At 34.1% G+C, this 17251-nt stretch overlaps 1 protein-coding gene across 4 annotated transcripts in view; it reads right to left on the bottom strand.

Annotated features, from left to right (window-relative positions):
• CEP170 (centrosomal protein 170) overlaps positions 1-17251 on the bottom strand; it is a 106813-nt gene that overhangs the window by 46902 nt on the left and 42660 nt on the right. For all 4 annotated transcript variants that reach the window (XM_063328925.1, XM_063328926.1, XM_063328927.1 and 1 more), the window contains exons 8-9: positions 13214-13690; positions 9975-10621 (exon numbers count right to left, since the gene is read on the bottom strand). In XM_063328925.1, coding sequence (XP_063184995.1) covers positions 9975-10621; positions 13214-13690 — 1124 coding nt within the window. The remainder of the gene's footprint in view (positions 1-9974; positions 10622-13213; positions 13691-17251) is intronic.

The raw sequence follows: 17251 nt of genomic DNA, 5'->3' as shown, positions 1-17251 counted from the left end.
TACAAGTAAAACAAAGGGACAAAACAGCAGGCTAAAATATAGCAAGTCCTATGCATGATGCTGTTACTTGCTGGAATGCAAACTCAACCTGAAAAGTGGAGAAGTACAAAATAACTGATAGCAAAACAATTGCACCTTGATGTAGTCATCAATAAATTCCATCACTTTATCTCAGCAACAGTCTTTCCAACATTGTAACTGAGAATATAACTTTATCTAAATAAACAAGTAATTTTAAAAATTCTTTATCCAATAACAAACAAGAATTAACACAATCTATGTAACACAATACAAGCAAGATGCAATAATTGCAAGTACTGTTGTGTTTTTGGAGACAGCACGAGTTACAGGGCCAAGCCCGGGCACATGCCTTGTTCTTTTCTGCAAGGGCTAATTTTGTAGAAAGTGGAGTAATCTGTTTTGGCAGGCCATACACATTTCCCTGTGAAAACAGCTCATGACTCAGAGCACACCTGCTTGTCACAATAGCTGAAACATAGTTTTAGCACAAGCTAGCTTTAGTGGACTGGGAATTGGTCTTGTTCACTCTCCTTTTCCCCCTTCCCTGTCCCCCAACACATGAATTAATATCTTTTGTACCACAGATGAACTACACTAGAAGTCAGTATAATGACTTTAATTATCAAAAGCGATGATACTTTAAAACCACAGAAGCAGTTTTTCTTTACTGATGTATGTGAGACCTTCCAGAAATTAAAATAAAAACTGATCAGAAAAATTAATGGCACAAGGAACCATTTTTCTGAATCAAAAGGAAGAAAATGGGTTAGCTAAGAAAAACCCAACAAAACACGACTTGATGTCTTCCTTAGGTGCTATTTATAAAGTTCTTGAGTAAGAATAAACTTCTTCCAGTTGTATCTCATTTACGTGCCTTTCAGAGTTCCTAGTGTTGGGAGACTTAATACTTACTTTTATTTAATGCCAGGACATTAATTTTAAACTATTTCATGGTTTATGAAGATCACACTGCAGTTCTACAAAATTATAATTACTCAGTACCTAACATCCACAGATACAGTTCCTCAGGCAAATCATTGCTGAAGATACTAATATCAATGGAAAAAAAGGTCTTATTTGAGACTCCTAGTATGTTCACTCAGTTTTATAGCAAATTATGTGTATTAGAACAGAGATTCTATTGCTCTGCATACATACTTACTACACAAAGCATTAGAAAGCATTCTGAAGAGCACTAACACAAACTAGGAGCATAAATTTTATTCAAAATAAAAATCTGAAGAATTCTATCTAGTTTTAAAATTTGGTGTGGTCTTAACAGATAGGCAACAATTAATAATAATATTAATAAGATTAACAGAAAACCAACAAATAAATAATGATTCTAGTTGCAATTCAGAGAGCTACCCATTAATAATGGTATTTGTAAACTAAAAGTATTTCAGTAATTCCCCTTCTGTTCTTTCAGATCCTAACAACAGTTACAGCCACAATCTGGAGATGTATTTGAAAAGGATGATGACTTAAATGTTAATAATTTCAGTGTAGAAAATCTGTACACAAGGAGCAGAACAAAACCCAAAGACAGAAAGTATATAAGAGGGAATCCAAAGGTGAACCGTTAAAAAGGCAAACCAAATCAAAGTGGAGAATAGGTGAGGCACAAGGGACTGTACTCCACAGTGCATTAGACAGGACCATGGCAAAATAAAACAAGGAGCAAGTGATTAAATTTGAAATAAGGTATTCACCATCGTAAAGTGATGGGAATGTAAATTATAATAGCAATTATGTTTCCTAACTTTTTAGGGGAAAGGAAGATGAGATTTGATTTTCAGGGAAGTAAAATAAAAGTATGTTTCAGAAACTGAGCTGCGAACTGATACAGTCAGACCAGCAAGAAAGGAAGAAAGAAAAAAGGGGAAAAAAAAGAAACAGGGAAGAGACATGAATTTGGAAACACAAGCAGGATTTGGACACAGTTTGGATGTACTAAGCAAAAAGAAGTGTAAATAAGCCACACTCAGGGGATGCTTGATTGACAGGAAGAGAGGATTCCAGACAGCAGAGAAATGGAAGAGGCTTCAGATCGTTACCGCAGATCATCTTGGCAATGTGTTCAGACTGAGCTCCTCATGATTCTTCCAAAGAAGATAGTCCAGACATCCATAATATACAGTAAATTGGTTGTTAAAAGTCAGAGTTACTGATCAGATAGAAAAGACAAAAGGCAAACATTTTCTTCCCGCCTTTGAGAAAGCGTGATAAGTCAGAGCACAATGCCTAAGTTCACGTGGTGTTTAGCTACTGCATGAACTGTGTTTAACCAAGTTGCTTCTGAGAAGTCTGATTTTAATAGTTTTTGCTTGTTCTTGGCAGTTATCCTAACCACTCCAGGCAAACAGACTGTGTTCTGTGCAGGGCATATCTCACGAATAGCCACGGATTTTCACAGAAGCTGTTTATGTCATTTTAACTATATAATGAAGATATAGAATCAGATGCAAGACAGTCTGGTATAAAAAAAGCTACATAAGCGAATGAAAAGGATCAATGTGCCAAGTCTAATAACTTCCTGTTACCAGACGCCAGTTACATATTTACATGCACACATATTTTATACCTATTTGCTATAGTGAAGGATTCATTTTCTTTAGAATTCCAAATTCAAAAGGAAACAATAAGATTCTTCCCCTCAGAAGAAAAAAAGATTACAAACATCCTTGGAATTCTTGACCAAATACTCAGATGATTTGATAGGCTTCAACTGTTCTACTGCTTTTTCAGCACTGTATTTATAAAATATGGTCATTCTGCAACCAAGACTCTCTGTGGGGCTAAAAGGCATTCTTTATAGATGAAACTGCTGAAGCAATGCTAAAAGCAATTAAACCTAGAGGGTGTGTAAAGACAGATGATCTGAAAATCATTTTCTGAAAACAGATATTTGGTTTCTTAAACAGTCATTGAAACATGCTGAAATTTTTTTTTCTCGTAACTTACTCCCTGTCCCTTGATTCTTTTCAGAATATACATTTTCTAAAAAAACTTGCAGATCTTAAAAAAATGTTTTGATTTGGTATATGGCTCCATGTTTTAAAATCAATCCCTGCTGTGCATTGTACACTATTTACAAATGATAGAAAACATCTGAATTAGTCGATACTTCTCACAGTAGACTGATATATACAAATATAACAATGTAATAAAATACCTACTTATGACTTTGTCACTCTGACTTTCAAAATATTTAGAATAACATTAATCTTAAACTTGTCAGTCCACAATTCTTCATTTAGCAGTTATTTTACACTTAATACAATGTTTCATGCTACCTGCAAGATTATTGATAAAACTTCAAGGTTTGAAAACAGAGAAGACAAGATCTGGTAAAAAAGCTTTATGAAAACTTAAAGCAACAACAACAAATCATTCAAAAATAAAAGTACGGAGTCCTTGAAGAACACATTAGCCAGTAACATAATATGGTATGAACATACCCTGCGAGCAAAGCGAGTAAGGAGATTCCATTTTATTATAATTGCCTTTCAGAATAGATTCCCATTCAAACACATACTCAAAAAAGAAACAAAAAAAAAAAACAAAACAAGAAGAGGCAAACTAAACTGAAATATAGGTATCATCGCAAGCAGTAAGATGTAAAAAGCGAAAATGGAAAACCTGGTGTCTGTATGAACAACAACACAGCTTTCCCTCCAAAATTTTAGTTATTCCAAATTTTTAAAGAGGAAAAAAGAATCTCTCTCAAGATTGCGTCAATAGAATAATATTTTATGTATTCTCTTTGCACAGTATATAATAAAGTAAAATTAAAGATGATAGCATGGACGTTAAAAACAAGGTCATTACTATTATGGCCTGGGTAGCTATGTAAACAAAGACTTTAAAACAGCATCGTTTTGCGATTTAAAATAAATTGGAACATGATCTAAAATATGAACTTTGCAATGAAAACAAAATCATTAAATAGTTACAATAATTCTTTTTGAAGATGGCAGAAGGATGGACTGAGGTTTGTTTTTTTCGTTACCTTTTTTCAAGTTTTACTTCTGGTTGGAAATCAAAATGTTGAATTTGAGATTTAAAATTACTTTGCTAATGAAAAAAATCAATTATTTATCAGGAAATTTAAATTAATATAATATAACTGAAGAAAACTATTTTGTGACCAAACAGAACTTTATCTAAGCTTCCATACACATATTAGCTGCTATAGCATTCTAGATTCCCTGGTTAGCTAGGCTGATGAGAATTGAAACACATACATAGCCTCTATTCTGTTCCTTCCCTTCCCACACATGCACAGAATAGTTTAACTCTGCTATAGTTCCACAAAGTATTTCCATTCAGAAATACCCTGAAATGAAATTGGCTGAAAAACAACAAAAAAAACACAACACAAAACAAACAAAAAAGGACAGCCCTCAAGAAAACCCTGGAAGAGCTTGCAAAAAACTCACTGAGTTGCTTTTTATTTATTGCAACAGCCTCAAAGTATTTAATATTCCAAACACATCCAGAATTATTTGCACATTCATTTATTAAAATTTATTACTGGTAGTATTTTGCTTTATTGAAAAACGGAAGCTCATTAGCCTGATGATTTTCAGTCTTTTTATATCAATAAAAAGGAAGATGAACTGCAGAAATATAATTTTGAATTCCTTCATCCACTGACAGACTTACCTTTTCTGTGTCCTAGGAAGATTTTTTAACCTGATATGATGGCAGAGAATAACCTCCTTCTAACAGAACAAATTAAGTTATTTAAAAAACGTAAAACAGATAGAAAATTTATAACTTAGTGCAAAATAGAGAGCAATTGCTAAGTGTTAACAGAAGAAAGCACTGAACCTATCTAAGGGGCAGAACGGCTGGATGTAAAGGAAAAACAAATCCTACAAACTGCCCCATTTACTTGTGTATTGTATGTGTTAAAATTAACACTGAAAATATGTTCTAAATCAAATAGAAATCCTGAATTTGTTTTATTTTGTACTTATCTGTCCGCTGCAACAATAAAACTATTATTCTGCTAGAAAGAACTGTGGCTTTCTGAAGCTATTTGAGTAGAGAGTATTGTATGCCTGGTATGTTCAAGGTGGTCTTTGTAGCATGTAAGAGCAGGTTTTCTTCTTTACACATTGATGAAATTTCTCTCAATGGTAATTTTGAAGAGAGCTCTACAAGTATAAAAAGTGAGCCAGCATCTATTATTCAATTATAGCTTTCTTTCACCTTGGTAATGTATTTATTTTATAAACCTGTTTGCTTACTAACCAATTCATACTTCTCTATGAATTTAAGTGACGTTTGAACACCTTGATGTAGAAATATCATTGGCTAATGAAAGGACTTTTAGGAAACAAGATTTATTGCTATTTTTCAAGTGTTCTCTATTTATAAAGAACATTAAGACACAACCATACATTTATACTGTAGAGAACAAATAAAAATATCTCACACATTTGTGAGGAATAGCACCAATCTTGCTTTATATTTTGTAAAATAAAGGTAACAGAGGACCATATGGAAACCTATGATAGAATAAAAATGCAGGTAAACTTAGTGATAGACGAGGGAAATATACAACACATTTCCATACCAGTAATAATGGCAGTATTTGTTCTATCTCTATATATATCAAAACCAGCAGGATTTGAAAGAAATAGTAACAATGTCAAGTTACTGAAAAATAAAATGAGTCAGAAGTACTAGGACATGTGTTTTGGCGAAAATCTCAGTAATACAAGTTGGAGTTTGTGTGCATGGGTTTGTCTTACTTGTGAAAAGCATAGCTGGATCCTATGTAAGCACAGAAATATTGTGGAGGTAGCATTCTCACCAGTTGATTGACTCACAAGAGAACACAGTTACAGCAGGTAACAACTGCAGATTGCAACTGTTTGCAAATTATAACCACTATCTCTAAAATAGGAGATCTTTCCATTCAGAAATACCATGAAATGAAATTCGCTTAAGCAAAAACAAAACAAAAAACCCCTAAGCCGTACCCATTTTTCTTCTATGATAGTTTCATGTTTTGATATTTGCCCTGGAAATGTACATGTATATGCCTTATATTTTAAACCAGAAACAACTACGAAATCTTCTTATGAGGACTGCTTCTCTGTCTCTGCTTAGTAATGTAGCCAGAGATTTCTCCTAACCTCTACAAAATCTGATGCTGTTTATTTTTCTACTTATTATTTAATTTTTAAAATTTATTTTTTAGTTACTCTCCAAGATGTTTGTTTTGTTCTAAAAGACATAATTAGAACTGGTGTGTCATAAGCAACCTGTTCAAAGCTGGCCACAAGGCACAGATATTTACTTGCTCTGACAACACCTTTAAGATTTATGAATAGAATTCAAATAACAGCACAGAAGAAATAATTACTAGTATTTCTGAAATAATAAGTAATTACACCAGTTCCTATCATGGCTGGCATGAAGCACAGAAGATCTTAAAATACAATCAATCCAAATGATTAACTGACATACAAGTGAAACAGGAATACTCTTTGGAGGATTCCAGGCATGTACAGGTCTATTTTTTTTAAACCTTGCAAATTTGCAAACAATTTAACAAATTTATCTTTTCCTGCTCAGTTCAGTCTCTGTGGGCATTTATACAAGCTGATTTTATTCCAGTGACCTTGCCTGTCAGATCTTGATATCTTGTCTGATTTTAATTTCATTGGCTCAGCAAGTTATTTACATGTTGAAAGTTGCATAAGACATGAGTCTCAATGTTTTTGGAAGTGATAGAAGTAAATTTCATTTTAGGTAAGTGATAGACATTCACTCTGAGAAGTCATCACTGCAGATAAATGATTACACCTCTCTCTCAGGGAAAAGTATCTCACACTAAAAAGCTTTCCTCTGATACTTAGAAAATGTCTTCCTCTTTCCTTCAGACTATTTTTTCAAAATTCTCTTTTCAAAAGCCAGGCTTTAAAACGTTAAAGAAAAACAGAATATGTTGTTTTTTATTCTACTCCTTTTCTGCTGTAGAGACAATACTTTTTTCCTACTGACTGAAAGAGGAGCAGTGGAAAAAAATGGACCGTTGTCAATTAAATCAAATCAAGATATTGAAAAAGCAGGAAAGCATTTTTGGATTTTTAAAATCATTTCACACAAACATCTATTTTCCTTGAGTCTACTTCCTAGCAACTTTAGTAAAAGGCTATATCAAAAAAAAAAGGTACTTTTGAAGGAAAAAATATAGCTCAATATTAAGGTCTCCCCCCCCCTTTCAAATTATACAGATAGATATTTTTTCCATTTTTTTTCTGAGAATTTTAACTTCAATTTCCTGCATATCTCTCTTGCATTCTTAATTCAGAGAAGGATTATTAATCATGCCTTGATTTTTGACAAGTTAATGCCACTCTTGCATTTGTGGTTTGCTCTTATGTTTCTTTACAGAGAAGAGTAGACTCTACCTACAGGAGCAAGGCTAAGGCTAAGGTTTCCTAAGTGAATGAGTCACACCGAAAGTAATCTTTGTGTATTTTGGTCATTCTCACCCTTTCTTCCAGTAAAAGAGAAAAAATACCCAAACCCAGAAGTATTTTATTCCATAGGAAATTCTTCAGGTAAACCAGACACGATCTCAGCACCATTCTAGTGTAAATTGTTACTGGCAAGACTGCATTATGTGTCCAAATTTTTTAGAAAGTTATCCTTGCTGTTTGTAGTGCATTTTCACCCCAATCTTAGCAAATGCAACTCTTGCATCTCAGTCAATCTTTTGAACCAACAGACACTCTTAAATGAGACTCAATTGAATTGAGTACGCATTGTAACTGCTGAGAAAAAGGACTGACCTGACAACAAAGAAAGAGAGGTTACCCTGGAATTACTGATAAAATGTACACCAATAATTCTCTTAAATCTTCAATAAAGCAGCTCTGCAGTAAACAGGCTAACAGAAGTCTTTGTCTTATTCTTCACTTACCCACCTTCAGCAAAGTAACAGACTGCAGAGCATTAGCAATTTAAAATAGGAGGGAAGCAAAGCTGAGCTCAGCTGGAGGAAGAAATTTTGGCTTCCATTTGGTTTTGATTTTCTTCACTGTTTTTCTGCACTTCATAAAAAAAAATTATACTTCTTTCATATTACCAAATCCAATAAGAATTGTGCAGCAGGACTCTGAACTGGGTGTAAAATATACTGTTCATAATGCTTCAGTACAGATACTAAGTGAAAAGACACAGAAGATCTCAAAGAAAAAACATCTGTGCTTTACTTCCTAGTAAATCTTTAAGTTCCAGTGGTGACACTTTTTAGGTTAGCAGTAAGGGGTATTTATGATATCCAAAAGCTTTTTATATAATCCTAAGAATATTAACCAGTACTTTACTACTATCCTTAACACTTACATTCACCTCCTGTTCCTGAATCTCTCCTGTAAGAGTAGAGAATTGTTTCAAACAAAAAACTGACTGTGGATATCCTGAACAGATATTAAAGACCACAAATAATTTGAAATCTTATTAAACATTAGACAGTATTAACATTCTTATAAAGTACATATATTGTGGATTTCCAAATGTTATTATTTTTTTCTGGTTTCCAAATAAAACCTATTGCTCAATTATACTTAGAAAAACAGGACTTACACGTTTTCTGGTGCAATTTAATTGAAGATTTATAACCTAAGAATTAAATGTAGATATTTTTAGTCACTACGTCAAAGCAATTACATTCTTCAATATTCACTTGCTTCATTTGGAATGAAGCAAGTTTAGTTCTGAGAAATTCTGTGAATACTGACTCAAAGAAGTCAAAAATCCCCTTTTCAGAATTTGTAAGAGGTGAAATTATTTATGATTTTACTGAAGGTGATTGTTTTAATCCCTCCCTCCCAAATGCTCCATAAACAACTTTTATAATATAAAGCCATCTGTAATAAAATTTCCCATTTCGCTACCAGGTCAGCATTTTTCTACAAAATCAAAATAGAGAAGCTAGCTTTTCTTTCAAAAAATATTTTTCAACATTTAGTCAAAATTCATTCTAAATGTATTAATGTATTTTTTCAGCTCTGAAAAAGTTTTAGACACACAGAATCAACCGTTAGATGATTTTATAACAAGTAAGCTATTAATTTCCTGTTAAATTGGCCAAAAAATTGCCTAGATTTGGATGCCAGCATTCTACCACAATGGATTGTTTAGGAAAACACAACAGTAACTGGAAAAAAAAATAAAATCACCTTCAACAGTCAGTTAAGCCGAATGATTAAACGTAGCTTTGCTTACCCATATCTTCCGGTTGAATCCAATGAAAGAGTTATTTGCAGTTATTTAACTGTAATTGCGACTTGTATTGTTATTTATATTGTTACCAAGAAGCAAAAGTTGGTCATCATAAGATTCCTAAGCCTAATGAAGCATATACCTATATTCAGACTAGGAAAACGATATTGCTATCACGTAAAAAATTTCAGAAAATGAAAGCATTCTTATACTTACTTTTTAAAATGGATGCTGAAATTTAAGCTACTGTCATTGAATATACTTTTTTTGTAAGTATAGAAAACATTTACATGCTATTCTATATGACAAATAGGATGGAACCAATTTATATACTGAAAATTACAGAGAGCATAGGATTTTAAGAACAGGTGAGTATTTCCACAGGGACATAATAAATTCAAATCTAACAGTTCTCATAAAAATACCAGGTAATTGAATTTTGTTGCCTAGTATTCTTACACTACTTAAATCTTTTGAAGATGCATTAAAACTACCAAACTAGAAGAACAGCAGTATCAAACAGGAATGATTTTTAACCAAATGCCTGCTGCTGCTTTTATGACATTCCACATTTCATCATTATAAATCGGTTAAAAAACTTGTACTATTGCAGTAGCTTTAATAAGTAGAATCAAAGTGGTAGACTGTTGCCCACACATCACATACCACTTTGACATCAGTACACATTTTAAGTTTCTCACCTTGTCAATCATTTTACGGGCTTCCATTTCTTCAGAATTAGGATTTTCCAACTCAATAGTGTAAGTACCTTTGTCACTCTGGTCATCCTCATTGTCCTTTTCAGTAGCAGCAGAAACCTGTTGGCTTTTCAACTTTTTGTCCATCTCCTGGTTCTGACTAGGCCTATGGCCAAGGCTTCCTGAACTCCTTAACAATGCAGCTTGTAAGACAGGTAACGCGGCAGAGGGTTCTTCTGATTTTTGTTTTAGAAGTTTTGCATGAACACTGTGTACTGCCCTGTGATGTGATGAGCTGGCTTGCACAGATGACGGGACTGTTTTCTCTCCTGATGTAGGTTTCACTCTTTCAGCTCGTGCATGAGGTGTTGGAGATGGAGATTCTGGGCACAGAGCTCCTACATTCTGAGAAAAAGAGTAAGAACGTCTCTTTCGAGGATGGTCTTCATCAAAAAACTCAATCATAAAGGCAGTCTGACTCAAACCAGTTTGCTCTTGCTGCTTTTCTGCAGAATGGACTTTCTGGTGTGACTTCTTCAGCTCTGCATGATGATGCCTGAAGTGTTCTTCAAGTGCTGCCCGCTTACTGTAATGCCGGTGTGCACCAGCATTTTCTGAATCACTTTGTGTGCCATCATCATGCTTATTCCCTACAAGAAAAGCAGAAGAATATACAGCACAATGAAACAAACAAAAAAACCCCAAACCCCAACCCAACACATACAAAAGAAACCAGCAAAATGAGAAAAGAATTTCAAATTGGTTTTCTGTTTAGACACCAACAGCTTTCAGCACCTGTCTCTGCAAATTTTGTGCAGCTCCTGAAAACGCATTCAACTTTCTAGGAGTCAAACAATGAATTACCCTTTTCACCAATATTCTCACCTGTGAATACTTATCAGTGACTTACAAAAGCCAGTATTTTACCAGCTGTACTATAGTATGTTTCCCATTTATATTAATTTTGTTAGACAGCCAGTTGATTAGAAATGACTACTGAAACATTCTAAGGCAAGGTTAAGAGGAAAAAGAAAATCCTAAAATAGTCCCTTCTGGTAGCTGAAAATACCATTTGAAAGCCACAATTCATATTGCTGGATTCCTCATGCATTTACAACAGTTTATCATGAGAAATGTCTACTGAAAATTGGAGTGAATTCTTTATTACTCTTTGCAAGAAATACAATGAGTTTTTCCGTCACTCACTGCCCTTGGCATCTGATGTATGCATGTGAAATGGTTGGTACTACTACTTCATTCCACACTTCCACATTCCATTCATACTTTGAGATATATAAATAAGGATTTTGAGATATATAAATAAAGATTAAGTATTTATTAAATCATATATATGCTTATAAATATACTTAGTAATGATACCTGAAAATGCATGGATGCCTGGATACTCATACACATTAAGTCACTTTTAACACAGAGCAACTTCGTGCACTATGAAAGCATCTACACTTTTGAGTTTATCTCAGTTCCTGGGAAGGAACAGTTTTACCTTATTTGAACTCTTTTGGATCAAGTGTTACTCATGTGTACATAGAATGTGCAACTATTTTTTTTTTTAAGGTTTTCTCACTTGCATAGTTAGCATATGCTGCTACTATTCAGTTAAACAGTAATCACATATTGGGAAACCTTACTTATCAGATGAATAGCACTGAATACAAAGCTGAAATCCTAACTTACATTCCTGTTTGCCACTTACTTATACAGTGCCTAAGAAAACAAGATGATGGTTCATATACTTCCAAATAATAACAATAAATATCAACACTACAGTGAGAGTCATATAACATAATTTTAGCAGTGTGACTTCAGTACAGGATATTGTATGAAAAAGCTGAAGACCTATTTATTTATTCATTTATTTATTAATCAAACTTTCAAAGTGGCTAAGTATGTTCTCTACCTTTACAATTTGAAAAAGGACAAGCAATGAGTGAGAATACAAACAGATCACAGAAGCTTACAAAACTCAGATATTTATTATAGCCATATGCACCCCATAATTTGCACCTCTCAGATGAAAATTTATCAAACTTTGAGCAGCTTCTGCCAGGAAAAGGCTAAGGCCTTGTAAACAAAGCCCTGCCAATTTATCAAAGTGACATGGCACATATATTTTAAAGAATGTTCATGAATATAATACAGTATCATGAAAACCAAAGAATGCTCTGTGATATACTCTATAAGAAATATTATGCTATTATCTTAATGTTAGCTCATTGGTAAAATTCTGTTTTCAAAATTTTATTTTTTAGCTTAATTTGGAAAAAAGTCAGCTTTAAAAAGCAGACTTCTGATCAGTAAGACAAAGCAGGTTGTACCCAGTCTCAGCTGGTTTAAGAGCTAGACATGGTAACGTTGCAGAATCAAGAAAAATCAGAATTGTAGGGTTAAACTGCCGAAATTAAAAACAGAAAGTAAGAGAGGCTTGAAAAAGTTCTTCAGAAGTTTTCATTCTGAAAGTTTGAATGTCACCGGAATCTTCATCTGAACATCTAAACTACTTTCTTCTCTATTCTGCTAAGTGGCATCCAAAAGAAAATACACTTTTCACACTTAGCATGTGATTTAATTTTCTTTGAAGTGTCACTGTCTGCAGTAAATGAACAAGTATAATCACCTGGAATGCCATTACAAATACAACATTCTGCAAGCTTAGTATAAAAATTGAAGCTCTTGGTCTCTTTCAGATTCCTGACTCAAACTTGACTCTGCTTAAATCAGATCATACATGATCTGATTTAAGCAGAATAACTATATGATGTATTCTTTGCCATAAATTATTTTCTTAGAGTACATGAATATTCACAGAACGTATGCTAATGGAAGAGTTGCTAAAAGCATAATTTGAACTTCAGAGCTTTGATTCTAGAAAGCAATTCAGCTTTTTAAAGTCATGCATGGGAAAATGGGAAATATATAAAGTTTAACTAAGGTTTAGTTTTTTTCCTTTTCCCTTTAGAGATCAATGTTTTAAATTTTTCATCTGTACTATAATACCTCCAATTAGTATACTTATTTGTAAGATGATTTAGGATTTGGTTTTCTATCCTCTTTATAAGACTTAATACTGCAATGAAATTTTCCAGCACAGATCCTTGCGCGCATGTGGAGTATCTGTGACTTTAACTGAACTCCGCAAGGGCTCAGGGATCCAACTTGCTGGATGCTGGTGAGGAATCGTTGCTTTCAAAAATAGGCACATCTGGAATTATTCACTTTACCTTTCAGTCTCTTCAAGTACACTGGAACATCACTCTTAATACTTTTGGAATCCTCCTCTGTTGGTTCCCATATCATTCTAGGGGGATTGTTCTGTGCTAGCCAATCTGCTACTTTGCTCTCTGCGGCCATCATCACCGTTTGAAGCCCAGGCAGGTCCTGACCACTGGAGGAAGAAGGCTTTTTTGACTTGTGACGCTGTTCCGATGTGAATTTTGTCACGTGATCTTTGATTGTTACTTTTCCGGGAGTGTTGTCATCAAATTCAATGGTAAAGGAAGCATGCCCTGCACCTGCTGCATGGGAGCTTTGGGTGTCTTTTGTTGGAATTTCATGAATAGTGCTCTCTGCTACCTGCGAAGGTTGCTGGAATTCTTTTGTAGGGATTTCAAAATAACTTGGTTCCCTACAGAAAGGATAAAGTTCTTCACTTGCAGCTGCAGATTGCTCCTCAGCTTGCTTGGCATCTGTGCTGCATCCTATTAAGAAAAATAAAAAATAGATTTCACAATACTTGGGAACTTCAGGTTCTTCAAGAAGTTTCTGAACTCCTGTAAGGGCCACTTGAATAATTTCTGGAATAAACAGTAAGACTGTGGAGAAGACTGAGCAACGTAGTTCTGGAAAAATACTTCCAGAATTACATATAAGAAGTATCGCTAAAAAGACAGCACAAGCTTTGGCTGTACGGATTATAAAGTGGCAAAAAGCTCACTTAGAATCTGTCAAAGGAAATTTGCATTCCAAAAGTTTTTACAAGACGTAAAGGTCAGATGAGTTATTAGCACATTGAAAACAGGGAAATCACATTAGAGAAATAGTTGAGATGATCATTATTGCAATTCCAATCTATTGGAAAAACATAAAATCAAGGTGCTCCCAAAACAAGTGCTAGTGATCTGGCTTTCATCTACTGCAGTGAATAGCTAGTATAATTTTGTTTGGTAATATTCTTAGGAAAAACAATTCACACATTAACTCAACATAAACATCAATTCTGGCTTGAAAAGTTTAACAGTGATAAGCATTGGAAAGTGTTTTGGAATTCAAACACTTTATGTTTCTACAAAAGATAAAATCAAAGAATCAAGCTAAATCCTACTGTCATCTGCTCTTATTTCACTTGTTTCCATAATTTGTAGATGAACAGAAAAAGCAACGATAGCTGGAAGCATGCAGAATGTTACCAAACCATGCTCTAACTGGGTAAAGAAAGCAGAATGTGGAAAAAGCACGGGGTAGTAACTGGAAGTCCCACTGCATAGCCTGAAAAAAGGCTAAAGCTTCTTGTGGTTGCTAGCAAAGCTACCAATGTGCCTTTAAGAAAACAAACTTTTTGGTTGCATTTCATGAACTAATATGCTAGCCAAAATATCTGCTGTAGAGATGTGCTATAAGCAATGGATGCTTATGATGTCAGTAGCAATGGCAAGTTACATTCCAGCAAAAGAATTCTGAATAGCTCCTACGTGATTTATCATGAACCACATTAAGATGCTTAAGAAATCATTTCAGATTGCCAACTAAAGGAAAAAGAATGTAATTAGTAGATTTCTGGCGATAAAAATAGCTACACTATATCTGCAGAGAGAGTTAACATTGGTGTATGAAACTATTATGCAATAAGGTAGCAACAGAAACATTCATACAGGAGTCAGGAGTTTAAGGGGTAAAGGATGCAGGATGGTATAATGTGCCTATGGTGTTCTTCACAAGCACATGCTTCTTGTGAAGATTTAGGAAAAAGTCAAAAAATCAAAAAAGGATGGTAGTTTGATACAGAGAAATGGAACTAATTATGGGACAGGATAATAGTTGGAAAAGTTAAAAAAAGAATGACATTATGGAGTGATAACAAAAATAGTATACATTCTTTATTATTGCCATGCTTGGATACCAGCACGATAAAATAGCTCTGATGCAGGTAACAAAACTGTTTTAATTTATTTTAGCTAAAAGTAGGTGATACAAACACTAAAGATGTTCAGAATTCAGACAGTTTTTTATATTGTGCTGTTGCATTCCAAAAACACCGTAGCTAATGCTTTTCACTGCACTGTCAGCTACTTCATCTCTGTGGGGTAATTTTCAGGCACTACAACAGCAACTCACTACTCCCCTCCCTAGGAAACGGAATGCCTTTTTAGTCTCCTTCCCCAAAACATTTATGCCAGCAGATAAACAATATAGAATGAATCTATTTTACTGATGCAAAGGTAATTTAAAAAGCTTCTATGTTTAGACAGAAAATGTACAGAAATAAACAAAAGCCATGCTTTGCAGCTACTAGATTTCAGGTAAACTACTATCACTCTCCGTTTGCTTCATCTAGCTATCAAGCTGGAATGGTTCAAGCTCTAGTAGGATCAAATCTAGAGCCAGGATCCTTACAGTCAGCAACACTGTCATTGAATAGGAGAGTAATCCACCAGGGAGCCAGTTCATATGTACCTTATTTTTTTTCCCTGTGGTTCTATTCAGAGCTGCAAGCCTAATTTCATGCAATTCCTGTAACAAATAAGTAATCAAAATATAGTGTGGAATGCTCCTTCAAAAGATAACTGGCTAATACAGTATGTTTTGAGAAATATCTCTACTTTTGGGCCTGGCAAGAGTAATCTACTGGCCACACAATAATATTTTTCAGCAAACATTAAAAAACTGGTTCATCAATATCTTTTGAAAATTAGCCAAATTGCATCAGATGTGTGGTAGGGGTATGATGAGGGGATCTGTAACACTGGCTTGTCAGTATAGACGGACAACTTCATAAAAAAATTTCCCCTTTAACATAATTTCCCAAATTTAACATCTGAAATCAGCTCTTTGATCTATGATACACACAGTATTTGATTCTAATATTTTTGATTAAACAGATGCTGTAGTATCATTTGAATCTAAATTATGACAGTTTAATCAAAAGAAGTGAGAAACTGAACTACAACTAAATTGTGAATTCTTCTAAACTAGAAAAATTCTTAGAAATGATACAATGAAAAATATCTGAAGTACAAGTTAATTACTTAAAAATCCCATTTTCAGTCTGAAGTACTTGCATTTTTAGAAGAGTTAAATACATCAGAATTTATTAGAATAAGGGATTGAAAACAATGAGGAAACAAAAAATTAATACAGATTCTGATCTGAACCACTCTTTGGAATTTTTCACCCAAATTCTAAATGCAAGTCCTTACAGCTTTCTAAATATTACAGAGAGTCATCTATAAAATAGCCTTACCTTTGAAATCCTATTATAAAAAGTCATCTGCCAAGATGAAGGAAATTATGTATCAGACTAAATACAGATAGCTTTAAGAGAAAACCCTCAAGCAAATACTGAAGATAGTGGTCATCACAGCTCTATAATTTTTAAGCAGAGCAAGCACAGTATCTGTACAGCAAAAAAGACAATTGTGCGGAACTGAAAGCGTATTTTGGGAAAACGAGGGGACGGACAGACACATTGTGAACTGCTATCTCTTCAGGAACTGAAGAGATTTTTTTAGTTGGCAAGGGTGAAAGGAAAGGGGCAGAAAAAGAACGAGGGTGTCTGTAAAGAAGACGTTCTCATTCTACAAAGTTCTAGAGCTACAAAAGGCAACTGTGCAATAGTTTCTGCAAGGCAAGTAAGAACGCAATAAGAAGCTATGTATTACTTGGGAAATCATAGGCTTAACCAAATGGAGATTCAGGGAGACTCTTTACTAGAATAATCCGAGAGATGATCATCAGGAAAGCAACATTCACCTTGTGTCACTAGCAGAAGCAGAACTGATTACATCTTTTAGGAATTTTGGGGTTTTTTTAAGTTTTATTTCTTAATCTGTTACACACACAAATAGTCAGAGTCTTAAAATTTTACTTGCCAACCTGGACAAGAAATGTCATAGGTGTTCTGTGCTACTCAACATCATCTATCAGATATGCAAGAAATCGCCTGTGTTTATGAGTATATTATCATCTGCAAAGAGAGGATGAAACCTCAGAAAATATTTTGCAGAGTTTTCAGATATTTTAGAAATGTTCTTTTTTTCTGCCTT

Source organism: Chroicocephalus ridibundus, chromosome 3 (assembly GCF_963924245.1).
Source record: "Chroicocephalus ridibundus chromosome 3, bChrRid1.1, whole genome shotgun sequence".
NCBI classification, from domain to species: Eukaryota; Metazoa; Chordata; class Aves; order Charadriiformes; family Laridae; genus Chroicocephalus; species Chroicocephalus ridibundus.
Note: the sequence above shows the minus strand (reverse complement) of the source record. Positions and strands in the feature narration are given on the sequence as shown.